We start from the raw sequence: 13,795 nt of genomic DNA, 5'->3' as shown, positions 1-13,795 counted from the left end.
TCCAAATTAATGAATGTGTCGAAAAGATTAGAACAAAATACATGATTTTAAAGCAACCCTGAATTTGTTGGATGAAAATATTAAGCAAAGAACATCAGTGCTCACTGTTGGGTTTGATAATGTGTGCCACACCCAGACAAGTCATATAGTCTAAACATGTATGTCATTGTTTTTGGTTAGGGGTTTTTTTTTTTTTAGGTATATACCTTTTTTTGGGCACTCAGATATATATCCTTATATGCTGCCATGAGTATTTCCTGCTCATGATTTGGATTTCTTCTGTTAGTGTATACTGGCCTTTGTTGAGTATGAACCTTGTTAATCCTTGTTTTTATTTTAAGCCTGTGTTCTATTGTCATATATTCACCATAGATATGGTTTGTTTGTGTAAAGTGCTACAGCCTGAAGATAACCTCCTGGCTTCTTCCAACAGGAAGAGGTGTGCCGATATATTCACACAATGTATAGAATCATCTATAGCTCAGGTAATAGCATTTCTCTAGTCTTAGTAATCACCCAAAGCACTCCAGACTACAAGCCAGATTTTACCCATACATTTGGATAGCACTTCTTTCTGTACATTTTACTTCTTCATCTAGCTCATATGATTAACTAATTCGGAATCACCAGTTAACTCAAGACATGGCTTAAGAGAAGGGAGGGAAGGAGCAAATCCCATACAAGTGCAGGGAGAACATGCAATTTTTTTTACTTCTGATATTTATCTAATGGAAAAAGCAACTGAAATGGGAGAGAAATTCTGTGGAACTCCATAATCAACTTACGTGTTTGGAACCGTCCAAGACTGTCATAGTCAGGAAAGGTGTGGTGTTTTTCCACTTCAAAACAGGTGTGTCTCTATGAGTCATCATGCTACAAAACCAGTTTTTAATGGCACTGAGTTTCTATCTTAGGGCAGCTACTGCCGTTGGCAATTTGGATTGGTTTAGCTAGGGAAAAAAAAAGAATGTTGGCTGCAGAATACAGAAATAAAAGCAGCTGAAGAAGAGTTTTTGGCATGGTTAGATTGTTTTTGTCAAAACACAGGGAGGGGCCAGTCGACCAGGTTCAGTGTTCTCACGTCCTGTTCCAGGAAGTTTCACAGTGTTTGTAGATTGTCAGTGAATAGAGTTGTAGTTTATTGTATGTTCATGTTAAAGCTTTTACAGTTTTGCCAGAAGGTTGTAATTTTGACAACAGGAACAAGATGACGAGGTACAAATTTCAACCAGCAAGTATTGAGATATAGGTATTTGGCTATGCAGAGTAAAGCACTCTCAAGTAAATGAGATGGGGTGGCTGTAGCTCAGGTGGCAGAGCAGGTCAGCCACTAATCAGAAGGTTGGTGGTTCGATCCCAGGCTGCCTCCTGGCTGCATGCCAAATATCCTTGGGCAAGATACTAACCCCATGTTTGCCTACTGGTGGTGGTCAGAGGGCCCGGTGGCGCCAGTGTCCGGCAGCCTCGCCTCTGTCAGTGCGCCCCAGGGCAGTTGTGGCTGCGATGTAGCTGCCATCAACAGTGTGTGAATGGGTGAATGACTGAATGTAGTGTAAAGCGCTTTGGGGTCCTTAGGGACTGAGTAAAGCGCTATACAAATGCAGGCCATTTACCATTTCACTCTCAAGTAAAGGAGTATATATATATATATATATATGAAATTTTCTACACTGGGTACAAAAGTGCTGTATAGGAACCAGTCCATTCAATAATTCAGTAATTCATCTGGCAAAATAAAATCAGTTTACACTATTAACACGGTATAGGAAACCCTTCTAGGTGTGCAATCAAGGGGAGATTCGAGAACTGAAATCGGGACCAGTTTAACAACAAAAAGGTGGGAAGCAGCAACCTATTGCAAATCAGTGACAGAGAAATGAACAACTGAAATACCACCTCTCACCCCCTTACTCACCCCAGTTGCTTATCATGTGGTTTATGGTGTTGTGATGTAGATATGTGTGTGCTCTCTTTGTTTTCTGTTCTCATGCTGACCTCCCATAAGGAGCCCAGCAGAAATAAAAGCAATTAATTATTTGATTAATTAATTGATTGATAAATACACTCACATCTATTAATTTTAAACTAAACAACAATACACAATAAAATAACAACCACTAGCTACAAAACTTGATGGCACAGCCATCAAGGATGGACAGCAACATGTTTGAGAAATCACTTTGATTATTTGAATTTTGTTACACGGCATGTTATCTGGAAAAAGCAATCAAAACATTAAATTCAATTTTCTATATATAGCCCTAAATCACACCAACAGCTGCCTTGTATTGTAAGGTAAAGACACTGTAATGGGAAAGGCATGGTTAGCAATAATACTGAGCAATAATATTCAGGCCTAGAACGTATCCCCTACACCAGTATCACCAGTCTTGTGCTGTCCAGTTTTGGTGAGCACATATTGCTTGTAGCTTCAGATTCCTGTTCTTAGTTGACAGGAGCATTACCCGGTATGATCCTCCACTGCTATAGCATATCTGCTTCAAAGTTTGATCTTTTGTGTATTCAGAGAAGTGATTATTTAACTACTGTTGCCTCTCTATAAGCTTAAAGTGGATGAGCATGTCTGGCAAAACAACCACACATTCAAAGTCCAGTAAAATCTCCTTTCTTCGTCCTTTGTACCAGGTTAGATCATTACATGCATGTTAGCTGGCTGAAGCAATTATAAGTATGCATGAGGATTCTGGCAGTGAATTGTTGTGTTCTGTTCAGGGGCTGGTTGAAGTGGGTCAGAAATCATAGGATAGTCATATGTTTCAGACTGGTTGAGAAAATGGTGCTTCAGTTGGCTGGGTTTAAAGTGTTTCACCTACCAGTTAGCAAACAGCTGTTTACTGTCATCAAGGGATAATACCACAAACAACAGGCTGGTGGGCTACTTATGCTTGTGCTGTGGTTGCTCCCTCTGTGAGTTCCGGAGAAGACAATAGTTATAAGATACAAAAAGCTAAAGTGAAACTAAGCGTTAAAGTAAAGTTAAAAGATGCCACTGCATTTTTTTGAAGACTGCACACATACACATTTGCGAAGGTTGCACACTCCATCATTTCAGAGTGCTTCACTCTGCATAGCCAAATACCTTTGCAAATGACACAGTCACAGACAGAGACGGTGTGGTGTTTTCTTTCACTTGAAAACAGGTGTGTCTGTATGAGTCATGGTCCCAGAAAATAAAAGTGTCTATAACGTCAGTTAATGTCTATCTTAAACATCTATTTTCATGAATTCTGCATGAAAAACAATTAACAAAAGACTATCAATGGGAATAAAAAACACTTTTCACTGACCTATAACAGTATGGTAAACGTATTAGAAAGTCAACTAGGCAGCCAGAGTCTGGAATGTCTGCTACTGACTACCCATCAAAGCAATATGCAAAAGTGAATTTCTTCCTGTATGGACATGCTTTTAGACATTCACTGTTAAATGAATGACTAAGTTAAAGGAGGGGGTTCTTGCTGTCAAAAAGTCCACTGAATCTTTGGGAAGACATAAACAAAAGGTTTTTGTGCCAAATGCTGATCACACACTGAGTCAAACAGTCAAAATTAAGGTAAAAAAAATTGTCTCAGAATCAGTTTCCTCACCAAATCCAGATTTTGTGCCTCCATTAATTACACTAAGATTGCTGTTGCTCTTTTGTAACCTATGGCCATTGGTATTTGTAATTTATAAATATTATATCATTATTATTTATTATTCATAACGGTCATGATCAGAAGAAGAAGAATTTATTAATTATAATACATTGGGAATCTGCTTTATCACAGTAGCTAAAATATGAAAAAAATCATGTATAATTAAGTGCATGGCCAAAAACAAACACATGCTGAATTTCTCAGTAAGTTATCAAGTAATGTTGTGAAATTTGTAATGGAACCAGAATGGTTCCACAACAAACATGAAAACACAGGGTGTAAGGATGGAGAGGTGTGTCTGTCTGGTTTTTCAGGTTAGGCTTCTCTGTTATGTCCCTGATCTTCTTCCTTTGTCCTCTGTGCTTAACTAAGCTCCCTCCCCACCCGAGCTTTTACAACATTGCCTTTATAGTTTAAAGAAACCTGTTGTAGATTACCATGAGAAATTACATAAGCCACTCAAACAAAGACGATGTCTTTCACAGAGGACTAGAGAACCTTTAAATTTTGTGTCGTTTTGGTAGCTTTACAACATTATTTGAAAACAATGAAGTGATGATTCATGTAGAAATATACTTTACTGTAGCTAAATTATAAAACACTTACTTCTGCTAGACCACATTATCAATAAAAGTGCCATGTATTTTATAAATGAACTATAATGGCAAAAAGACTGTAAAATATCTGTGTATGTATATAAAACATTATAAATAAATGCATGTGTTAGAATTTATTTAAAAAAAAGCAAGCACACTGTATTATTAATTAATTAATTATTAATCCTTATGATTAATTGCAGAACCCACAATATGTTTCTGTGTCACGTTACCAGCTTTATAGTTGTGTGGACTGAATTAATGTGATGTTTAGTTACACAACCACACAAAGGGGCGACCGTGGCTCAGGGGGTTGGGAAGCGCATCTGTAACCGGAAGGTCGCCGCATTTTGCAAAAACAAACCAAGAGTTTCTCACAGCAGAGAAACGGGATATTCTTCGATGGCCAAGTGTCTTGTTCTCACCCCAATAGACTATGCTATTATTTATTAAATAAAAAAACACAATGTAGAAAGACCCACAACAACCAGTAGCTTAAGGTGGCTGTGAAAAAAAAGACCTTACATGACTGAACATGTATTACTTGTTTGGAAACCATTCAGATGCCATGTTAACAGTTCACTGGAATTCTCTTCTGCGGGAAAGAACAAAGCTGTGACAGGTTGGTTGTTAAGTCTTGTTGTTTTTATGTAACATAACACTCATTTCCAAGAAGGAAGTGGCTCAGCAGTCAATTCCATTGAATTATATCTCTTCTGTCGAAGCCATAACACAAACTACATCAGCTAATAAAATATAAAAAAACACAAATATAACAACACTGTCTGGGTGCAGCGGAATCATGCTTAACCAGCATGTATGTGTCATCAATGGAAGTCCCCCAGTGTATGATAGTGCCCTGGTTTAACCTCCTAAGACCCGAACTCTTCCACGGCATGCATTCTTAATTTCTCTTTGATATTTGGGCTGATTGGGACCTGATGAATGTATTTATTTTTTTACCGAATTTTTGTTTCTAAGAAAAATGAGAGCCACATGTGAGGATATTCATTTAAAATTGTGATAGAACAGTTGCAGTATAATGTCCTCGTAAGTGGATATCAGGCCCTTGTAGAGCAAGATTTAGTATTTTGGTCTAATTAACCCAAAAGGTGATGTTGCCAGGTCCTAGGAGGATAATGATGAAATAATATGGGAAATGAATATTAAGTCTTATCTGTACAACTATATATATTTTTAAATATATGTGCAAAAATCTTTATGCATGTTATTCTTTTCAGCTCCATGTCTACTGTATAAATACATATATGATTACATACATACATATATATACAAGAGTGTGTCTGTGTGTAGTGTATATGGCTGAGTCTGGGTCTGAGGTTTGCTGTGTCTTGACTCCTGTGGGACATTGTCATGGAGGGTGGAGGGTTGCCACTCCGTACCAAGCTCAACTGGTTGTTGGTGCTCTCCAGTTTCTTTGTCTTCTCCTCTCTTATTACGAGTATAAGTTTTTTATAATCTGGTAGGACATTGCTAATGACTTTAATTTCTGTATTTTTAAAAGCCAGCTGTCAATAAGCTTGAGTGGGATCTTTGGTTCAGGTCACAACGTCATTCATATTTTTAAAACAAATGTAGAAATGAAAAACATTTTCACTTTGGTTCTGAATGCTGAAATGAACAAGGGAGTTGAGGGAGTGAAAATAAACCCTACATGTATTAAGTGAAAGTTTTTAGTGCGTGTATAGCACTATCTTGTGCCAGTACAAAATGCGACGTCACTGGATTCATTTGGTGCACCAGTAGTACACTGGACTGGCAAGCTGGAATCAGACAGTGTTTGATTTTTTAGCAGAAAACTGACTGAATTTTTGATTGGTAAATTTAGATATTCCTTCATTTTTCTACTCATTTATTCACTGAGGTTGTCAACCTGCAAATTGCTCTTTAAATCCATTTTCTAAATCATTGTCCTCAATAGGATCAGATATGAGAATTAAGCAGGAGATACTCATTCCCTGACCACAAGCAAACGCCTTCCCGGAGAATTCTAAAGAAAGACATCAATCCCATAGTGCCGACTGACATTGATATTTTACATTACTGCCATCTTGTGATTGTCTCTTGAAGTCAGCTAGACCAACAGCTATTGAACTTGCTGCTCTATCATTTTTGTGGGTGTGTTTCCTGTTGAAGGCTGGAACAAAGGCAAGGTGAGAGGGCGGCTGCATTTTATGTCTACTAGCGTATGTCCATTATAAATAAACCAGTCCTCTTTAACAAGAGACTGAAAAGACCCCGGTGTGTTAGAAGTTGCCCCTGTCTCTGCTTTCACTGCTTTGACATCAGTTACTATTTGTGCATTATCGTGTACATGCACAGATGTGTATGTGCAAATGCAAGTAGAGAGGCAAATTACTCTGTATTTTTTCATCTCAAGTAATGCAAACATGTCAACATGCTTAAGAACAGTGTTAAAAAAAAAAACCCTGTTGAATTTACAATAAAATACTTGCAGCTGTGGTTGCCAGAACTTCACTGTAAAAATATTTTACAACACATAAGAAATTACAGATGGCTGGCAGGCATAGATTTTGCAGTCAACAACCGCTTATGGTAAATGACATAGTAAAAAACAGATACAGCCAATTGTAAACCAAGACGCATGGTTAAACTTTAAGTTTTTACATTTACATAGTCTCTCTAATCCAACTGTGTGTCCAATATGCAGATAAATAAGTGGTGAGGTTTTGTTTAAAACACCATGCCTGCATGTCTACATCAATATGAAGAATAATTCATGGGAGAATAAAGAAACATGACAAAAACTAGCCACTTGCCAAGGAACAACTGGAAGAACTGATCCAAGCAGTCCTTCTTCCAAAGACGGTGGCTGTCATGAAATGCAAGAGACACCAATGAAATTCAGCATGTGTGGCTAAAGGAAACGAAGCAGCTGACCAGGCAGAAAGAAATGGAGGTCTTGATGGAAGAATAGTGGCACCAGCAAAACTCTGTCAGCTTTTAATCAAGCAAGTGTGTGTCAATAAAAAGCTAACTCAAAGAAATATGGAGGAGTTGTGGTAGCACATTGTGAGTAACCACGAAGCTGAGTGTGTCACCTGTAATGACCACAACTCGAAACAGGTGTTCCATAGGAAAGTTTTCGGTCCCAGATGCCCCATTCAAGGACATCGCCACTGATTTTACTGACATGAGAACACAGAACAAAGGGATACCAATATCTACTGGTAATGGCGGACAGATTCACCGACTGGGTGGAAGCAATTCCCTGCGAGAAAGAAGATGCAAAGACTGTAATAAAATGGCTGAGGAATGAATCAATAGCCAGATATGGAGCACCAAGAATCAACAGGTAATGCATCACATTTCAATAATAAGCATCTATCAAAGTTGAGAGAGCCCTAGGCATAACAGACCGATTTGGGGCAGTATATCATCCGGCATCTCAGGCCATTGTAAGCACACCAAACCCTGAAAAGACAAAATGCCAAAATACGTATGCCACTACACTACAATGACATGGGTAGATGCATTACCATTGGCATGAATGTTTTTGGGATTCACACCACATAAGTAGACAAATTTGACAACACCTTAAATGATGACATTGGTGTGAATTTTAAGAGACTGTGAGGCCTGTGTTTGAAAAACACGCAAAGGATTTCAGCGAGACATCTGCAACAGTCTACTTCATCCACTAGCTGTACAAGGTATTTGTTATAATTGTCTTGTAATATTGTGCAAATTTATAATCTATGGTGTTCTAATTATTTTATACGTTAATTTCAAATGCACAAGACTATAAGGTTATTCCTCTAGGATCTCCAAAGTGGGAGGTTACTTTTAAATGACTGAAGTGCCTAAAGCATTTGCGTTTTATGTTTGTAGTTTTCACAGTGTTAAAAAAAATTAATTAAAAAAAGCAAAGCGCCTTTCTTGAAGAAGCAGTGCTGTGTTGTCATTTTGGAGATACAGTAAAAACTCGCCCTAGCCCGCGCTGGTGAGAAGCTGCTGGTGGCAGCAGCAGTGAGTGACAGTACAGCGGTGCGACGCAAGAGGGCGCCATCACACAAGCTCACTGTTCACAAACAGCCAAGCACAGCAGCAGCAACGTTGGGTAACTGGATTAATGTGAAAATTAACAAAGGGCAGTGTTTAAAGTAGAATAAGAGTGGTTAAATTCAAGTTTAAAGATCCACAATAAGTTTGTCAAAGGTTACTTAATTTCTACTGTGTGTTTGCTTAAGGTCAAACTATATGTGAAGTTTACAAAGTTCTTTAAGTTAAAGTACATCTGTATTAAGAGTGAAGCTCATTACAGCTAAAGTATACAGTAACAGTAATCCCAAAGTAATACTTGAGATACATATAATAAGTTACAAATTTAAAGAAGTATTTTATAATTGAAACATAATGCATTGACTGACATTTAACTAGACTAACAAGATGGTTGACAACGATCATGAAGAGCACTGTGCTGTTCCACCTACTGACTGAAGCAGAAGAAAATGATGCTGAGCAACTTACAAAACGGCAGACCGTTTGTAAAAGCGAAAGAGTAATAACTAACTGAAAAGGGTAAAAAGCTTCAAGAGAAGAAACTTGAAAATCTCCAATACATATATGCAGTTGTTTTTGGAAAATGTAGATATGAAGAAAAGTAATATTAAGAAAAGAAGTTTCAGAGAATGAACTGAATGAGCTGATTAACAAAGCAAATGTCACCTGCGAAGATGTACAAACCATTTATGAACAAATACACCAAATACAAACCCCTGCTGCAGATGCAAGGCACAAAATAGATGCATGTACATCACTTTCCTCATTCATTGTTAAAAGAGCTGAAAAACAGCCAAAGGCCCGATGCTGGGCTGTGCTTAGGATCTGAAAGTATTAAAGCAAGGTCAAAATCACGAAGGTCTAAAAGTGGTTCAGGTCGGTCATACTCACAAACAATCGAAGCGATGGAAGCAGAGGTTGAAGTAGTTGCATTTCAAGAAATATTAGCAGTCATGGAGGAGCAAGAAAGGGAAGCAGCTGAACTACAAAAACTGGAACATGAAAACTTGGAAAGGCAGCAAGCGATGGAAAAGCAGTGCAGAGAGATCGAACGCTTGGAAGAGGTTAAAAAATTTAATGCTACAAGAGCTAAAGCAAAAGTTTATGAGGAAGGTGAAAGAACAGGCATGTTCAGCAACAAAAGTCCCCTTAAGCTCCTTAATAAACAATTCGTAGGAACACACAGGAATTGGCCGAGACAGTAAATAAGCTTCTCCCCATGTCAAAGCAGAAACCCTCCGCAACAACAGTCCTCTCCTGAAAATGCTTTCAACATAGGGGACACAGTATCACAGAAAGCAGCCCCCATAAAAGTCAGGGCAGCCGGCACCACCCCTCTGAGCTTGGCAGGAGAGGCGGGGGCTGCAGCAGGGGAGAGGACAGTGGATAATTTTGACTTAATCGATTCAACTACCTGAGCAACACAGTCGAGCCTCTGAGTCATGAGTGCATCTTGGGCTCCAACGAATTGCAGGGCAGCTGTGTGTTCTCTTAAAAGGCACCCCTGCTTATCCAGTGCTGTTCTGACCAGGTCTGCTGACAGATGGATAGATTATATAGTCAAGTTTTAGCAAACAGCATGTGTAGAACTCAAGTGCCAGACACAGGCAGGACAGAGAGCAGTGGAGTGCAGCTTGAGATTCTTCATTCACTTCGAGAACTTGAACATGAATTAACTTAGGTGAGCTCTACTCACTTTAAAGAAAAGTAAACATAGAAACAAATTTTACTTAAACACAAGGCTGAGCTCAACTGAATCCAATTAAAATGGAGAGAGACACACATGAGGAGCGGAGGATGGTAACGAGAGACCAGGAGAGATCTGTGAGAGGAGATTACAAGTTAGACTGGGCAGAGAATCCAGGAGATGAGTTAGGTAATATTATCCAGAGGATTATCACGAGAACACCTTTACTTGAGATCCAAGCTAGTGGGGAAGGGGAGGATGCCAGAAAACCTTGAATCCATGAGGCGGCTGGTGGTGGGTGGACAGGCAGGTGAGCATGGGAAGGCACTGAAGAGCAGCGACAATATTCACTTGGCCTGCTTCTTCAGTTCCCTTCATTTGCCTGCTGTCTCCTGGATCTTCTGACCCTCCAGAGTAAGCCTTGCCATCACTTGAGCCATTCACAGGTGAGCTAGGGCACGTGTCCACAATGTATGCATGTTTTTAAGCAGTTACAGAAAACAAATGCCACTGACTTTGGACATACATCAGATTTTTATCGTTAATAGTTTTTTAGAGCATCATGTTCAAACACTGTCTCAGATATCAGTGCAGCATTTTATGACCGAACCAATGAAAGAGTGAGCTGTGAGTAGGAGAACGCTGTGAAGCAGAAGCTCCGCCCTCTGGGAGTCATTCCGAATAACAGTTAGTAGTTGAGCTCCGGTAACCAAACCGAACGCTCCTCCTGCTGGTTTGTCTAAATTTTCGCTTCTTTGTTCTTTTTGTGTCTGGTCCAAACCGTTCGACACGGCTCACTGTGGAGAGAGCGAAAGAAGAGCGCTTACCTCGAAAAGTTTGCTTTGACGAGAAAGAGCGGGTCCAGTTCTACTGCGGATTGACGGCGAGGTCTTTAACTTAAAGCAGCTCCAAACAAACCTAGAAAACTAGTGAGGTCTTTGCAAAGGGCGCAGTGGATGAGTAGTTCCTCTGTCATATTCCAAAGTTTGTTAGACAGCAGCAGACTGTAAAAGTATTCAGCATTACATAAAAGACGCAAAAAAGGCATGAATCCTTAATGAGAACTCCGGGGAGTGAGCAGACTCTCCAGACTTGTGCACTGCGCAATAAAGTGGGACTGAGTTCCAGGCAGAAAGCTGGAGAGCAAGACGTATATGGACTGATTGGCTGTGTGCACGCTGCCCTGGTGTGATGCTCATTTGGTTCTGTTTGAGTGAAAATGAAACTTTGGGACAGTTTGTCCCACTGGACCCGAATTTGGGACAGTTTAACGGCTTTTGCGGTCAAGCTTTAGCCGTGGACATTTTTTTTCTTCCTCAAACAAGAGGCAGTTGATGTCGTCGCATATCAATATGAAATGGATTATTATCAGTTTGTTTTCTTGGAAATAAATTCAGTTAAAGCTTTGAGAGCGGGAATATGAAGCCAGTGAATATTGAGTATTGATCTTACGTGGATATAAAGTGCACAGATTATCTTTGCTTTTCCTTGAAAACCCTGGTTCGGGGAATTCTCTCTGCGGGTCACAGTGCGCTTAGAGCTCAAAGAAGAGACGCGGATGTTCGCTGGGGCGCAGCGTGCAGCGCCGCTGCACATGGAGCGCTTGGGGCGGCCGCCGCTGATGTTGCTCGGTCTGCTACTCCAAATCTGTTCCGCCGTTACCACTGATCGCATGAACTCCGACCGGTACGCGGTCTATTGGAACAGCTCCAACCCTAGGTAAGACCCAGACTGGGCTTTTACACAGAGTGCGTATTGAGTAGAACACGGGAAGTGCCAGAAATCATCATTAAAGGAGGGAAAATAAATGGGACTCAATATTATAATGATCCTTTGCGCATTCGGTGAACATAGTTTGTAAAAAAAAAAAAAAAAAAACCAAACAAAACGCTTATTTATACCAAATGTTAGCTTTGTTAATGAAAGCGAGTAGCAGCAACATCGCAGGGCTGCATGTTGAACTGTCCGAGGTCACACAGCCAGAAAGTGAGCCCATTATCCGCATCTGAAAACTTTCTAGGGCTGTAACAGAAACGTTTGTCAAAAGGGAGCAAAGACGGTTAGAATCGTAAAATTTGTCACAAACAGATGACACTGTTCACGAGATCAAGATTTTTAATAAATAAACCGCAGGTGCGCTTTCAACATCCATACTACCATCATCCAACATCCATTCTTAGTCTTCTGACAGAGAGCACAATGCCAAATGAGCTACATAAAATATATATCAAATAATTCGTGTATGCCGAGAGTGAAGGCTGAGCTGATAAACTAAAGGAATTTTGTAGAAAGTGCACTTGTAATTTCTAACGACTGTCCATGGAGCTTAATATAAATTCTGTTGCCGCAATGTCAGCAACATCAAAGAAAAAACGTAAAAAACAAAAATGCCAGTGAAAGCTATTCTCGGTTCAAGGGGTCTCTAAATTTTCTTGTTTTTGTTTTTTCAATATTTAGTTTACAGAGGAATCAAACCATTTGAATCTGGAATAACAAGATGTGTTCTGTGTTCTGCTGAGTAATCAGCAGCTGTTTTGCTAATGGTGATCTTTTCTTCTGCAGGATTATACAGACCTCTTAGATCTCTGTCGCTTTTCAGCAGTTGGTTGGACAAAATATCTGAACATATGAAATGTTTTAAACATTTTCTGACATTTATTAACAGCATGATTCATGATAATTGTTGTCAGTATAACTTTTTTCAATCAGTCATTCCGCAATGAAAAACAAGACAAGAGAAACAAGAGAATCCACTGCATCTTTGCGGTTGACAAGTTAAAGTTGACACCTTGTAATCCAAATATTGGATTACAGTAAAAATGATAACCAAAAAACTGAAATTTTGGTCACAATTTTGTTTTAAAGATGTGAGTAATGATAGCGGTATTATAAAAGTCTGCCTGTGTCAAAAACAATTTTGATCTAAATACAAGTCTAAATAATCAGTTTCTGTTTTCAGCTCCTTTGATGTTTTTGCTTTCACACACGAAATTACATGTGAACTCAAATCTTAATGTGCTTTGCACTGATGGTTGTACAAAAATTATATTTGGGGCAAGTAAATTTGTTATATAATTGAAAGTTTTGAAAAAAAAAATGGACTGAATAACTTAAAATGAAAGTTGCAGACAGTGAAATGTCTTTCTCTGAGAAAGGTCACATAACCCTAATGTTAGAAATAACTGCAGCTACCACAAAATACAGACAAAGAAAAGAAGCAGACATCCTAAATGAATGTGTTAAATGTCCAGAGTGGTAAAACTGACCCTGATTTGACTAACTGTGGAATCATTTCTCAAGTTGTTTTTCAGTAACATTTTCAAGACTTAGGTGTATTATGTGCCTGGCAGCAGAGCATTGATGACTGTCCATTCTGTCTTCTGATTGGCTAAATGGTATCTGAACAAAGCAATAGCAGCGTGCAGTGTTCGCAAATCATTGTAATATTTTAGGGATTTATTATTTTCATTTTGAGGTGTAAGAGAAAGAAAAATGTTCAGATTTTACTTTTGTAAATTAAAAAATGAAGAGTTTAAGAGATGCTGAACAGAAATGTTATTGAAGAGGAAACATGTCTCACATTTCAGTTCTCAAAGAGAGCCTGTAGCAGGAAAAGCTCTTAGATTCCAGCCTCATAACATGTTTCCATATGCACATGCTGTTTACATCTGGAGGACCATATCTCAGGTTTCCAAGTGCATGATCTGCGCTTTAGTGTCCTTATAATATTCCTCTAATAATTGAGGAGTAATATTCCAGTTTGGCCAGTTTATTATAATTTATGCTTTCACTTGAATACCAAAATATTT

General features: G+C 39.0%; 1 protein-coding gene and 1 pseudogene across 1 annotated transcript in view; both read left to right on the top strand.

Annotated features, from left to right (window-relative positions):
- The first annotated feature begins 8,686 nt into the window (after positions 1-8,686).
- Positions 8,687-9,717, top strand: LOC146369659 (uncharacterized; annotated as a pseudogene).
- A 944-nt stretch (positions 9,718-10,661) lies between these two features.
- The window catches only part of LOC146369658 (ephrin-A2-like), a 64,783-nt gene continuing 61,649 nt past the window's right edge, over positions 10,662-13,795 (top strand). Inside the window, exon 1 of the mRNA XM_084911005.1 lies at positions 10,662-11,705. Within this exon, the coding sequence (XP_084767131.1) occupies positions 11,545-11,705 (161 nt within the window). The 5' untranslated portion in view covers positions 10,662-11,544. The remainder of the gene's footprint in view (positions 11,706-13,795) is intronic.

Source organism: Perissodus microlepis, chromosome 17 (genome assembly GCF_051167445.1).
Source record: "Perissodus microlepis isolate ML-2025 ecotype Zambia chromosome 17, ASM5116744v1, whole genome shotgun sequence".
Lineage (NCBI taxonomy): Eukaryota > Metazoa > Chordata > Actinopteri > Cichliformes > Cichlidae > Perissodus > Perissodus microlepis.
The sequence above is the reverse complement of the archived record's forward strand: the minus strand, read 5'-3'. Positions and strand labels throughout refer to the sequence as shown.